The 16,008-nt window shown below is 39.5% G+C and overlaps 1 protein-coding gene across 4 annotated transcripts in view; it reads left to right on the forward strand.

Annotated features, from left to right (window-relative positions):
- Nucleotides 1-16,008, forward strand: part of TAOK1 (TAO kinase 1) — a 1,366,047-nt gene that overhangs the window by 481,973 nt on the left and 868,066 nt on the right. For all 4 annotated transcript variants that reach the window (XM_085649205.1, XM_085649204.1, XM_085649206.1 and 1 more), the window contains exon 8: nt 4,040-4,131. In XM_085649205.1, coding sequence (XP_085505331.1) covers nt 4,040-4,131 — 92 coding nt within the window. The remainder of the gene's footprint in view (nt 1-4,039; nt 4,132-16,008) is intronic.

The raw sequence follows: 16,008 nt of genomic DNA on the forward strand, positions 1-16,008 counted from the left end.
TACCTTTTTCAATTAGAGAAGAAGTTGAGAAGGAACTTGGAAGCTTAGTAGTTAAAGGTGTAATTGAACCAGTTGAAGCCTCCCAGTGGGTTTCTCCATTGGTCGCAGCCAGGAAATCCAATGGAAAACTCAGATTATGTATTGACATTTTAGTCTACCAGTTTCCACTGCCTAAAATCAATGAAATGATCACAAAATGTAAGGGGATGAAAGCTTTTTCTACAATTGATTTATCTCGGGCTTACCATCAGATTCCTTTAGTTGATTCATGTAAACACTTAACGGCTTTTATCTCTCACATAAGATGTTTCCAGTACACAAGGATGCCTTTCGGGCTAGCTTCCGCGGCTGCTGTTTTTCAACGCTTAATGTTCAAGATTTTTGGGCATTTAAACTATGTACTTATATTTCAGGATGACATTCTGATAATGGGCAAGGACAATCATGATCACAAAGAAAAATAATTTTTTGATATGTCTTTGTTAAAGAAGTACGGTCTAACTATTGAACCTACTAAGTGTGAGTTTGATGCAAGTGTTGTAACTTACTTAAGTCACGAAATTAGCGCCACAGGCATCCACCCCAAGGCCAAATTAGTCTCTGCGATAACTGATTCTCCTAGTCCAAAAAACAAAGAAGAGGTCAAATCCTTTTTGGGGTTAGTAGAGTTCTTTTCTAAATTTGTGGAAATTTTTTCTAGTAGAACTTTCCATATTAGAGAACTCATAAAATCAGAGTACATTTTCATGGTGCAGTCTATGCCAAGAAGAGTTTACTGATATCAAAAATGCAATAGTTTCAGCTCCTGCACTTCAAGACTTTGACCCTCTGGGAAAAAATATAATCACCACAGACGCAAGTGGTACAGGGATTAGCGCTGTTTCTTCACAAGTGGACAAAAATGGTGTGGAGTTCATTGTAGCTTACACTTCAAGATCCTTGTTTCCTGCTGAAACTCGATATGCAGTAATTGAACCTGAAACACTTGCTTGTGCACTAGAACATTTTCTTACATTCATTTGGGGAAAAAAAGTCACTATCAAGTGCGACCACAAACCACTGGTTAAAGTCTTAAAAAATGTCAGAATGATAAATGTGTCTTCTAGGTTAGCTCGCATCCCAATGAGACTTACAGACTTTTTATACAAAATTGAATACTTCTCTGGAAGAAAAAATGATGTGGCAGATTTTCTGTCACGATTGCCAGTCCAAATGATAGAGAACCAGGATGATCTTATGGACAGCGTGCAAGTTGTACCACTGTGGGATCATGGTATGGAAACGGTCAAAAAAGATGAATGGGATGAGGCCCTATCTACTGATGATTGCTTAAAGAGGGTTTTGGAATTTGTCACTAGTGGATGGCCTTGTAAGCCTGATGTTAGCGACATTAAACCTTTTTGGGAGATCAGGAACGAATTGTCGAGTTTTAATGAGAGGTGATAAGATCGTTCCTCCATCAGCATTAAGAGAAAAGATTCTCACTTTGTGCCACGAGGGACATTTGGGTATTTCAAAAACAAAATGCATAGTTAAAAGTAGATTCTGGTGGCCTGGTTTGGATATCTCTGTAGAATGGCAAGTAAGAGACAGTAATTTGTGTTCTACTGCTGACAAGACCTTTAAAACCCTCAGACCTCCCATGAGTGATTTTTTTATGTCCCAATGCACCTTGGGAAAGTCTTGCGGTAGATATCATGGGTCCTATTGGTGATTCAGAAAAATATATCGTCTCCATGATGGATATTTTTTCAAAATGGCCCGTTCTCAAGATTATCAAGAAAATTGATACAGAAACTGTTATCACATTTTTTGATGTTTTCACATCAGAAGGTACTCCGGCTAACATTATTAGCAATGGCGTACAATTCACTTCAGAAACCATGACTCATTATTTATCTAAGTGTGGTATTGCACATAAGACCACTTCTTTATATAATCCAAGTGGGAATGGTTTAGTTGAGAGGTACAACAGGGTTTTAAAAGGCGCCATTCAGTTAGCATGTCAAAATAATGTTCCCTGGGAAATTCAAATCTTTAAAACTTAGTGGGCATACAGAGTTGCTATTGCTGATTCTACTAAGTTTTCCCCATTTGAGCTCATGAGGGGGAGGAAACCTAGGGGTAAATGGTACCCTGGGTGGATTAAAAATTCCGGTGAAGTGTATTGGTCTTCTGTTGAGGTTAAAAATAACTTATCCATCAAACATGATAAGTATAAAAAATCTATGATACTAAACATTGTACAAAAGATGTCAGACTCTCTGTTGGTCAGTGGGTCAGAATCAACAAACCTGGTTTTACGAAGAAAGGAGTCAGCAAATTCTTCTTTCCCCAGCGCATAGTTGCTTTAAGGAAAAATGCAGTCGTTCTAGATGATGGAAAGTGTTGGAGCCTGAAGAGAGTTGCATTATGTAACCCTCCCAAGTTTAACAGTTCTATTACTGCTCAATCCAGCGTGATAAATAACTCAGTTGAAGTTCCACGTCAACGCCATGTCGTTAAAAAAACAATTGGTCAACAGGCTTCGTCTCAAAGTGTGGATGTCAATGCTAGAGCAAAAAGAATCATCAAACGCCCTGTCTCTTTGGGTGACCTTGTATGTGATTAATTTATTTTCTGTTTTGTGTAAAGGAGGAGATGTGTAGTGTTTCATGTCTCGTTCTGCTTCGTTCGCGTGCCTCTTGGTTTTGTCATCACGAGGACAAAGCAGAGAGAGATCATGTTTATCTTTAAAATGCGCAAGCTCGTGCCCTCTCCACGAGTCTACATGTGTATCTTTAAAATGTGCAGGCTTGTGTATTTTTTCACGAGTCCACTACGGTTAAGAACTGCTGTTAGCTTTCAAATATGTGTACGTTAGGACTGTTATTGATCTGACTGTTTGCTCCGGACAGGACGCGTTTAAGATGTCTGTTTGAGCATTTCAATAGATTCATTATCATATTCCACGGCTAAGTGCATGCACTACAGGTGCGCCATCCAGTGTGCCTTCTATCACCACGTAACCGGGCACAAGCCCTAATTAGGTAGTATGCAAGTGACATCACGGCGCACGTCATCACACAAATTGACATCATAGAAAGTGGCATCACAAGCCACAACTTTACAGGTAGTGGCATCACAAGAAGTGACATCAGATCTAAAGCCCCCACATATACGTTTAGCAGGTCTTATCGTGTGTACGTTCGAGCGCATTGGGAGGATAATAGCGCAGTGAACTATGGAAGATATGTGACTTCTACACCTTGCAATCTCCCAGTTTTATCTAACACATCCTGTACATTCATTTACAAACGTTTATAATTTATTGTACATGTAATATGCACGTGTTGATGTAAAGTGCTCTGACACCCTGCATTGGGATGAGTACGGCTATACCAGAAAAAATAGTGGTACTTGCATTATTTCAGCGCCTCCTCAGGGGCAGTAAGCTCTATATAAATGCAATTTGCTTTGTGTAAATACTGGGAAAGACCAACACATCTGATATTCTTACAGTGCATGCATATCTCCTAAACAGGGACTGAACAAAGTGAAAAGCTGCCTCTCAAGTATGTGTGAAGTGATAACAAGGTGTGAGCCTTTGTTTCCCCTACGCTTCTTTTGCATCAGGTGTGAGGCTCCTGACTGAACCCAGCCAAGAGACTCCAACAAAAGGAGGCCTGATGACCTTCAAATTTGGCCTTTGTTACAGGCCCAGCAGGAGTCTTGAATAAGAAAGTCCCGTTCTGCTTTCACATTGTTGCTTGTTGCAGATGGAAAGCAGACAACGTGCAGGCGCTGCTGAAAGTGTCCCCGTGTTTGGAAATTACACCAGGACGAGTTCAGTACATTATTCTGAGGGGCCCATGATCTGTTTATGAATTTAAACTTAGTACCATACTGGTGCAGTGGGATTACATATGAGCAACTGTGTTTTTAATTTAAGCCGCATTTTTCAGTATAGATATAATCTCTGCTCTTATTTAAATTACCCTTTTCTTTGTTTTGTATTCCAACTTTCATGCAAAAATGACAGTCTTTTAATGTTTTTTAGGATGGCACCAGAAGTGATCCTGGCAATGGATGAAGGCCAGTATGATGGCAAAGTAGATATATGGTCTCTCGGAATCACAAGCATTGAGCTAGGTGAGCCAAGCATAGCATGTCATCTGCAAAACGTTCTGCTGAAATGCAGTTGTAGATAAAAATGGTAAAAATCAACAACTTTATTTTTTTATATTTCTTCAAAATTATAGCATCAGCAGCAAAGATGCATTTGTAAATGTGTATCTTTTGTGCTTATTGAGGTTGTTTTTTCCACTACCAAATCTTAATTAGATGTTCTGATTTCTTATCAGTTTTTATTAAACCTTTTATTTGACCTGTGGCCATAATAAGTTAGCAAGTTCCCTATTCGCACTTGTGCAAGCCTTTTTTACTTTACATTGTTGAGTTAGACTTATTTTGATCACATGACTGCACTCGCCGTTTAGCCTCTCATTGTTTACATTAGTGGTATTTTTCAGGGTGTGAAAGTACCATATTAAGGCATGTTGCCAGTTATAAAAATAAACAATTTGCAGTAGTTTTGTAGCCTTACCCATATTAGTGGTACATCCAGTCCCAATCCCCATGACTCGTGTTGTCTGCAGATAGCTACATTTAGTTCATTTTTGCCAGCACAAATTAGAGTAAAAAGACTCTGTGCATGCTTGTCCCAGTCTTGTGAGGACTAAAAAAAAAAATGTTTATTATAAATCAAATGCTTATAGAAGCCTAAACAATACAGATACATTTAACATTAAATCACCTGCTTTAAAAACATTCTGAAAGTTATCACCAAATCAGTTCGCATTGAACAAAAAATCAATCATGTTCTTGATTAAATCATACGTCATACACAAATATTTAAAGACTTTTCAGGTACCTATATTATATCCTGAAAATATGGCTCTGTAGGCGTATGAACGATAGGGCCCATGAGCAACTAGTGGAAAATGGTTTAATCGGAGCCACATTAATTAGATAACTACTTTGTATTATGCTGCTTTATCATTTATATACCTTTGCAGTGAAAGTGCCTCAATAAGTACCTTTAGAGTCTTCAAGGCAACTAGTGCTTGTTCAAAAGCACAAAGTTTCTCCTCCTCAACATTCCCAATCGCTGAGTAGTAATGAGCACTGAATTGTCCGCGTACAACATCCTGTAACACTTAAAAGTTCAAATTCTCTATTTATAGTATGGATTGTCGAGTTGCTGGTAATATAAAAGCCCCCAATGCACATTCGGTCTTCACAAAGTCCCATAAGCAGAACCTGCATAAAGTTTCATTCAATTTATCGCCATAGATCATTCCGGAGCAGTGAGTATGCAGCCCTACAGCTGACATTGTCAGGGGAACACTGGGTGCTCGAAGGGGTTACTAAACCGACATTTGCTGAATGGAACTGCATGCAGGTTCTGCTTATGGGATTTTGTGTAGACCAAACGTGCATTGGGGGCTTTTAAATTACCAGCAACGCGACAATCCATACTATAAATAGAGACTTTGAAAATCGGCTCTCCTGATTGGACAACCTTGGTCCTAAAGGATTTGAAAACACAGTATGTTAAAGCCCCGCGGAATACAAACAGGACAAACGCGAAGCTGGCAATGAAGAATACATTCGCCAAAACGTGGTTGCCAGGTGTTTTCCCTTTTGGATCTGTACCATCTTCCTAGTGGTGATAAAATATATATATATATATATATATATATATGTGATCAAGGCTCAAGCGAGCTGAAACGCGTAATGGCGACGGGTGAGGAATAAACATTTTGCACCGCATGTGGGTCCGTGTCCGTTCTTGGGAAATTCCTTCTATGCAACGGAAGAAACCTGTAAAAAATATATATATATATATATATATATTCACTGAAAAAACCATAGGTTTCACACACGTTATAGTTAGGAATTAGCATTTAAAAAACCTTGCAAATTCACTGAAAAAACCATAGGTTTCACACATGTTATAGTTAGCTGGACATTTTACTGATAAAAAACCAATGAAATTCCCCCGTTATAGTTAGTGCAGGCAACTATAACTCACGCGACCGCAATCCTCTGCTGATGCTAATACTGTATTTAGACACTTATTTGCCTATGTCTTCTTCCATTAAATTTTAGCTATACTTATATTACAAATATTTTTTTTTCATAAAGACACATATGTCATCAGCAGAGGATTGCGGTAAGCGCACCGTAAGCTGGCTCAGATATATATATTGATTTAAAGGCTATTTTCTCAGAATCTACTGAACAGATTTACACCAAACCTACAAAAGGCACTTCCTTGACCTGTAGACTACCTCTCTGCCAAATTTAAGGAACTCTGTTCAGCCGTTCGGGCTGTAGCTGTGTCTAAAGGTCCTATGGAAAAATGCATGGGAAAAACGCGTTTTGGGACCCCCCTTTTATCTCAGCCCCCGCTTGACGAATCCCCCCGAGACTTTCAGGGTAGGAGCGGAGCGTAGCGCCCCACCTATTTTGAAAATTTCGCGAGGATTCGTCGACCGGCGCCAAAGTTATTCAAAATAGAATGTTGCGGTTTTCCTATGGAAACAGGGTCCTAACTATAACTACCTATATATATATATATATATATATATATATATATATATATATATATATATATATATATATATATATATATATATATATATATAACAACGTGAGGCCCAATACTGTGAAAGTGGCTTTATTTCCAAAATCCAGCAGCGCCAGGTTCCATTCGTCTAACGTTTCGGCACCATTGCCTTGATCACAGACCGGAACACCAACGCCCAGGTGAGCTTGGGCGTATTTAAGCTAATTTGCATCACGTGACTGAGATCACCTTTACTACTGATCCCACAGTGCATTGTGAACATATTTAAAATGCAAGCTGGAAGTCCAAAGTGTTAATACCTTTGTGGTGGTTATTTCTTAGCACACGCACTGTTGTTACTGTGGAATTATCTTTTCAAACAGTCAGGTGAGTTTGTACATACCGCAAATGTTCTCATGGCATGTTACATTCCGGAAAGAAAACTTCTCGCAGCACGATCATAACAGGATTTTATCCTGTCTGAATCCCTTCCATGCGCAGTTCCTTCAGTTTCGCTCTAGTGGCGGTACCTCAGTAGGTTGGAAGCGCACGTGAGTCAGGCTCCTCAGTAAAACATCCAGAAAGCATTTCCCCGTTCCGGAGCCCCAGACCCTTCAGGGCGGCCTCACACAATGAGCACGGAGCAGCCCATCAATACCACATGGTCACACAAACAACGTGAGGCCCAATACTGTGAAAGTGGCTTTATTTCCAAAATCCAGCAGCGCCAGGTTCCATTCGTCTAACGTTTCGGCACCATTGCCTTGATCACAGACCGGAACACCAACGCCCAGGTGAGCTTGGGCGTATTTAAGCTAATTTGCATCACGTGACTGAAATCACCTTTACTACTGATCCCACAGTGCATTGTGAACATATTTAAAATGCAAGCTGGAAGTCCAAAGTGTTAATACCTTTGTGGTGGTTATTTCTTAGCACACGCACTGTTGTTACTGTGGAATTATCTTTTCAAACAGTCAGGTGAGTTTGTACATACCGCAAATGTTCTCATGGCATGTTACATTCCGGAAAGAAAACTTCTCGCAGCACGATCATAACAGGATTTTATCCTGTCTGAATCCCTTCCATGCGCAGTTCCTTCAGTTTCGCTCTAGTGGTGGTATTGATGGGCTGCTCCGTGCTCATTGTGTGAGGCCGCCCTGAAGGGTCTGGGGCTCCGGAACGGGGAAATGCTTTCTGGATGTTTTACTGAGGAGCCTGACTCACGTGCGCTTCCAACCTACTGAGGTACCGCCACTAGAGCGAAACTGAAGGAACTGCGCATGGAAGGGATTCAGACAGGATAAAATCCTGTTATGATCGTGCTGCGAGAAGTTTTCTTTCCGGAATGTAACATGCCATGAGAACATTTGCGGTATGTACAAACTCACCTGACTGTTTGAAAAGATAATTCCACAGTAACAACAGTGCGTGTGCTAAGAAATAACCACCACAAAGGTATTAACACTTTGGACTTCCAGCTTGCATTTTAAATATGTTCACAATGCACTGTGGGATCAGTAGTAAAGGTGATCTCAGTCACGTGATGCAAATTAGCTTAAATACGCCCAAGCTCACCTGGGCGTTGGTGTTCCGGTCTGTGATCAAGGCAATGGTGCCGAAACGTTAGACGAATGGAACCTGGCGCTGCTGGATTTTGGAAATAAAGCCACTTTCACAGTATTGGGCCTCACGTTGTTTGTGTGACCATGTGGTATTGATGGGCTGCTCCGTGCTCATTGTGTGAGGCCGCCCTGAAGGGTCTGGGGCTCCGGAACGGGGAAATGCTTTCTGGATGTTTTACTGAGGAGCCTGACTCACGTGCGCTTCCAACCTACTGAGGTACCGCCACTAGAGCGAAACTGAAGGAACTGCGCATGGAAGGGATTCAGACAGGATAAAATCCTGTTATGATCGTGCTGCGAGAAGTTTTCTTTCCGGAATGTAACATGCCATGAGAACATTTGCGGTATGTACAAACTCACCTGACTGTTTGAAAAGATAATTCCACAGTAACAACAGTGCGTGTGCTAAGAAATAACCACCACAAAGGTATTAACACTTTGGACTTCCAGCTTGCATTTTAAATATGTTCACAATGCACTGTGGGATCAGTAGTAAAGGTGATCTCAGTCACGTGATGCAAATTAGCTTAAATACGCCCAAGCTCACCTGGGCGTTGGTGTTCCGGTCTGTGATCAAGGCAATGGTGCCGAAACGTTAGACGAATGGAACCTGGCGCTGCTGGATTTTGGAAATCAAGCCACTTTCACAGTATTGGGCCTCACGTTGTTTGTGTGACCATGTGGTATTGATGGGCTGCTCCGTGCTCATTGTGTGAGGCCGCCCTGAAGGGTCTGGGGCTCCGGAACGGGGAAATGCTTTCTGGATATATATATATATATATATAGATATATATATATATATATATATATATATATATATATATATATATATATATATATATATATATATATATATATATATAGATTATATATATATATATTAATTTCGCAATGGCGGTGCTAGAGCCAGTGTAGTTGTAGTTAGATCCGAATTTCCATAGCAGAGACATTTTTTGTTTCTTTGATACTGTTTGGCGAGCCTGCCTGTAACTTTCCGCAAACAAAAGCAAGATTTAATTCTCTTTTACTAATGGAAAGTTTGGAATGCTACTTCAAGGAGGGGATGAAAAAAAGAACACTCCCTAAAAAGCCTTTTTTTAATTTTAATTTGAATTCCTATTGGAAAGTTTACTCTCTGATTAAAAATAAAAAAATAAGTGAATTACAGCAAATGTCACACAACGTTTGAACTTTACCCAGAAAGGGTGCTTCTTATGATTTGTTGTAAATCTCTTAAACTTTTTTCTAACAAATTAGTAGGAGGTTTTGGATGGGTATAAGAATTTAACCCTCAGAAAAAGATATCCAGACAGATGTACTGCCGTACTCATGCGCTTTCTGAAATCTTTTTTTAAATTATCACTTTTGACTAGCCACAGGTTCTTTTTATCTTGACCTTCATTTCTATGACGGTATAGCAGGGATCTGATTGACTGGACACAACACAATTTCTTTTGGTACTAAACACAAAAAAGTCTTTCTAAAAATACATGATTGGTAAAGACGATACAAGTGCAGATACATAAATAGGGGGCATATAGAGAGTTACATAAACCAACAAAGACAAGATGCCATACTTATGAACTTAATCAAGCAAAATCAAAATTACCCTGTTTACAATTGTTTCTTCAGTTGATTAATTATTTTAGTTTGCCATTCCAAAAATGTAACTTTATTCATTTTTTAACACCTGTGAATCAAAAGGGCAATATTATTCGAAATCCAGCGTTGCAAAATCAAATAACAGGCATGGATATTGCAGTGAAAATGAGTATGCACTCAGATAATGGATGAAAAGTAACTCAGAATAATGCCTGATTATAGCAAAGAAAATGGAAAAGGGATAAACAAAAGATTTATTTAATAAAGAACTCAAGGAGGCCACCAGTTGATTCCAAAACTCTCAAAGAGCGGGACACAAAACAACATGCAGCCAATCTCCGACTCCTTCCTGATGTCATCTAAAGCAATTATGACCTGTGGGGAATAATCTACTCAAAAGCTTGGGAGTATAATAAAAAAGCCAGCGAGAGAAGAGCTTCATGCGTCTAAAAGTGACTAATAACTAAACTGATAAACTTTCTCCCGCTCTTTAACTGTCAAACTGAGCCCAGTTTCTTTATTGATATTTTTAAAATGTGATTAGCAATTCGATCGAGATGACCTCCCTGTTGGATCTGTCTATACCAGCTACCAATGCCTCACAAATTATATTGAAGCCCCAATTAAAAAAAATTGCCTAGTGCTTGTTCATAGACTGATGTTGAATATACAGTTAACAGATTTTAAATTTTCAAGAATCTAAACCATATTTTATCTCTGCTTCTTTCCTGAGATGTCCTCTGCTAGTAGTTGTTGGTCCCACGTTTTCCATTTATCGTTAAATTTAAAATTGCTAACCTCAAGAAAACCAGAGCTTTCCCAGTGGAATGCTTACTCAGCCAAGAGAACTAGGCCAAAGCCAATACAATCTTTGATTGAAAGGAGATAATGGAAACTGGAATTTGTAATACTCTATGAAGTTCAGTCTGGCTCTATAATAAATGCTGGATCCCCTTATACCTCATATTTTTCGGTAAATGGAATGTTCTTATAAAAACTGGAAAGGCAATGCCAGAATCCTTCAACATGGCAGAAACTAAACCATTGTCTGAAGTCGGGGCAGAAAATAGAGCATGAATTTGAGAAAGGCTGTCTAAAAGAGCTGCAAGGTAATATAATTGCAGGTTGGGGAGCGCACGGTCACCATGTTTGTTTGTCCTATTGAAGATTTGAGAGACTCAGCCTAGTCTGACAATTATTCCAAATAAACCTACATAGTAACTTATGAAATTCTAGGAAAACTTTTCCTTGAAATTTTTATTGGGACATTTGAAAATGAAAAGAGGCTGGATTGACATTTTAATCAAGGCTGCTCTACCAATTCTTGAGATAGGGCTCAAAGACCATTTGAGAAGATGATAAAGAACTTTCATAAGCATGGCTGCATAATTAGGTTTAAACAGATCTGCATAATTAATTGTGACGTAGATGCTTAAATAATGAGTCTGGTGTAAGGGGTAGTACATATAACCTAAATGGAATGACAGCCCTGGAGGCATTAAATATAATGACTTCAGTCTTCCCATGATTTATTTTACATCGCCCCCAATTGCAATAAGTCCTGTAATCATATCCAATAAATTCTAGAAGGTCTCCCTCTCTGCTTTCAGATATACCACTAAATCGTCTGTGTATAGCTTCAATTTAGAGATACGGCAAGAGGCTGGACACACACCTGAGAACATTTAATCAACTTTTACCGATTCCATTAAAGGACTAGGAAAAAAGGGCACTTAAGGGAGACAGAGAGAACCCCTTTCTGAACAGCAGGCTTATGTGGAATGGGTTTGGGGGGGGGGGGGGAGAACCAAAAGAAACCTCTCTGAAAAAGGCATGGAGGTACAAGATTTTGAGTAAAACAATTTATTGCATTTAACTTCCCCAGCAGTGAAAAGTGAACTGCACCAGCCAAGCAGGAACTTATAATTAAACCAGGTAAGTACGAATAAACAATTCTAGCCTGTAGCCTCTGCAAATACTCACAAGGCTTAATGGAACACATTGAACAACAACCTTGCGTTTCAAGAAGACAGTAAATAAACTGAACGCAGAATTAAGTCACAGCACTCCTCCCCTTATCAAATCAACTTAGACAAAAGTCAACAAATATTTTAGGTGCAACTCTTTCCTTTATGGGATAATAAATCTTACTATCGATAACCAATAAACCAAATTAGATGGAGAGTCCTTTCGATTTCTAGATGATAGACCCAGATCAACTTCCAAAATTTTTAACCAAAATACCTTGAAAAATCGGATTAACAGCTCACACGTACTAGAAGAGAGATTGTCAAGCGAAGCATTAAGATTTGACTTCTCAGAGCCAGTTATTCCAACACCGGCTATAAAAGAAGGAAACTGTGAGCCAGAATCAAAACACAGTTCAAATTTAGCTCAAACACTCAAATCTGGCTAATCTATTCACACTCTACCAAGAATCATTGTTGAGTTAACTAGAGAATTTCTCCAATCTAAAATCTTTGAAAACTGTAAAAAATTTGGACTCACATTTATTTTTTGGACCGGATATAGTAATTTAATTTTGACTAAATTCCTCACCTTACACTTCAAATTGTATGACTTTTATTTATTTAGACGTATATTTCTGTTTTTGAGACAAATGTTAGCTTTGGCATTGAGATAAATGTCTTTGAGGTCAAGGACAGGTCATTCTTGTTCAATCCAAGATGGATTAAGATTTGTGCATAGAATCCTCCTTTTTAATGTGGCAAAAGGGGGAAAACCCATAAGAGAATTCGGAGAGAAATGATGTGCCCAAATCTTTTCAGAAACAAACTTTTTGACATCTGCTTAAATGACCAGAGCTGCCTGCACAGCCTCAACAATGACTATGTTGAACCTTTCGGCCAAAACATTCACATTTGGAGAATACAGAGCTATCATCTTATGACAGATGCCTTTGTTTAAAAAAAAACAAAAAAACACTTGCGTAAACTACATATCTACATATCATTGTCTGTGACAACACCACATGGCAAACCCTCTCTGAGAAAACACCCAGTGAGAAACTGAATTACACTGTCAGTGGTGAGTTGAACTGTCCATTTAGTTTCAACCCAAACGTCTCCAAGGGTTTGTGAGGAAACTGTGTATGAATGGTATCAACCTTGTTCGTGATAAGACATTTGTCAGAATTAACACCTAAGGAACAATACTTAACAAGTCCCGAAATTTGAGAATCCATATAAAGTCACCAAAATAATTCCCTGACCTTTCTTTTGTCTCAACCAAATGTCCTGAATGAGCCAACTTAATCATTGTGTGGCGAATATTATTCGGGGGCTAATGACACCCTCTTCCTTCATGACAATCCTGCCACTAATGGACACAAAATTCTGACTTTCCAAAAAACTTTCATGACAAGAGAAATTAATTTCTCCCAATGCCAACTTTTACTGGTCCCTCCATTAAACTTTCTTTGGAAAAATCATCATCATTCAAAGTTAAAACACCATCTAGCGAGATAGCCATACACTCCTCATCAATTACAACTTAATTTTCACTCCTAAATCAGGTAAGCTAGAAAAACAGTTGGCTGTGACACTGCAAGATCCTGGTATTAGTTAGCACAAAAATTGTATTCATACAATTTCTATAAAATCCTCACTAATCAGAGGCCTTGCCTGTCCCATTGCTAATGAGTAAAGCCAATAAAGGCTTAGGATCAGTTTTAATAGTGACCACCCTTTCTCCTTAAATAGGTCATAGTGTTCAACTGCCCAGACACACTCCAGTGCTTCTCTTTTAATGGTCGAACATCTAAGTTCAGTACAGGTAAAAGGTCTTGAAGCAAAGGCTATGGAATTTTCACACCTTTGACCTTTCTGATTCAACATTGCTCTGAAACCCTCTGCACTGGCATCCGCATACAAAACACAATAAAATGTGTGATTTAAAGGAAACTATGTAGAAGCATTGTCAATTAAAGCTTTCAGTTTCTCGCAGGCTAATTGATGTTCCTGTAACCAATTTGATTGCCACCATTCCTAAGTAAGTGCCTAGGAAGTAAAGATGTTTGAAAAAAATTGTTAACAAACCTGGAATAAAATTCACATTACTCTAGATATAATGCTAACTGATCCTTATCAGATGGTGTATGTAACAATTCAGTTGCCTCAGGCAAATTTTCTTTAGATTAAATTCCTTCTCCGGAAATAAAATAACCTAGATTTTCTACCTCATGAATAATAAACATATATGTTCGAGGCATATATGGCTGTAGATAAACATGCTTTGCAAACTCCTGCCATCTAGTGTTGGGTCTGGAAGTTTGCAAGTTGTTTTTCTTCTAAGAGGTCTTTCAAGTCACGAGTTTGGTTATAGTGTCCATAGGCATTAATTCCATTGTTAGATTGTTCCGTTTCCACCATCGGGTTTGGACGTGTATTACAGCGCTCCAGTTTGAGACCTTTTTTGGGATCCTTTTGGTGCAGGATCCATTCTACCCTCACCTTTATTGTTTCAAACATGTTTTCCATCCCTCGTGTGTCGAAATTCAGAAGACGTTCCTTTAAAGGGTTGGAAAACTCCAACTACGGCTTTCGGGCCTTGCCCGTTCAGGATAGTTTATACTTATTATTAACTCCATCCATGCTTATCTGCTAATGGAACGGACTCTGTTTCAATTCCGCCCTCGGTGCAATTCCAAGTACCCATGCACCGACCTGCACAAGGTCTGCAACCTATACTTGTCCCCTGAGCACAAGGAAGTAGATTCTGAGGCCTGTCAGTCGTTTTGATTTACGAAGACCTTGCGGGACCGTCGGGCTCAACGCAGAGAAATGCAGAGGCAGAACATCAAACTTATGTCTGTTATCTTCGGACAGCAAGATATCTTCCGCCTGGTCATGGTGTTGAGTACTCAAAGCCCCCACCGCCACACACACAAACTTTTGGTTCGCTTAAAACAAAAGGCTTCCTGGACACCTCTGCCATCTGGGCATGGTAGGCACCGAGATTTTGCTTCAGGTGCCCCGCCCTCCGGCTCGGCACCGAAAGCACACACTTTCTCTGCACTGCGCCGAGATAGCACCTCTATGGCTTCCACTGCACCAGTTCTGAAAGTGAAACAAAGTTCTGCATCAAAATAAAATTGGTTCCTGCAACACTCCTGGAAGCAATTATAGGGACAGTGGAAGAAAAACTCAACTTCAAACCGAAAAGGATCCATTTTACACCCAGACACTGGCCGCATTGTCACAGAACCTGCCTCAAAACCTTTTGCTAAGAAGAATTCTTCTTCCCAACAGGATATTCATAATACAATACCTTTTAAAAAGAAGAAAGCGGACATAGCTACCCAGTTCCTTTTTCCTCCACTTCATCCTGCATCTCCATCACATGTACCTTAGGTATCTCATTTGCCACACAAATCCTTTAACCATCACACCTCAGAGGTCTCCACATATAGACCCAGATGCAGATTTGGGGAATGAATGCAAGTATGAAGCACCATCACCGGACCCCTGGCAGGGTTATGATACAGACCCTACAGGGGACACAGACCCAGATATATATCCTGCTAAACCTTAACCCGCTGATGATTCTTCCTCTTATCAGGAGCTGATAGCTAGAGCAGCACAATTATCATGGGGTCATATTACATAAAGAATCTATTGAAGAAGATTTTTTTATTCGGGACATTAGGGCCACACGCAAACCAATATCAGTCCCTACCAATGTTAAAAGGTATGATGCTCCATTGAGAAGCTATTTTTAAAGTCCCTGCAAGAGCATGCATCATTACCCCTAGAGTGGATAAAAAGTATGCACCATCTGACCCAGTTTTTATTTGAGGTAAGCTTCCACCAGATTTCTTACTTGTGTCAAATTCCCAGAAAAGGGCACATTCACAAGCTATAGTAGACCTAACACCTTCAGACAAAGAATCAAAGCTCATAGATGCCTCAGGCTAACGAGTAGCTGCACAATCTGCCAATAATTGGCGTATTGCAAATGCACAAGACCTATTAGCCAGGTATGATAAAGCACACTTTGAAATGGAGGAACTGCTCCAATATCTTCTGGAAGAGAGTAAGAAAAGGGGACAAGAGTTAGTGCAGGAAAGGAAATTCATTTCCAACTCTTCCATCAGATGTAGACTAGACGCAGCTAATAGCGCAGCCAGATTTATCAGTACTAGTGTTG

Source organism: Triturus cristatus, chromosome 3_2 (genome assembly GCF_964204655.1).
Source record: "Triturus cristatus chromosome 3_2, aTriCri1.1, whole genome shotgun sequence".
In the NCBI taxonomy this organism is placed as follows: domain Eukaryota; kingdom Metazoa; phylum Chordata; class Amphibia; order Caudata; family Salamandridae; genus Triturus; species Triturus cristatus.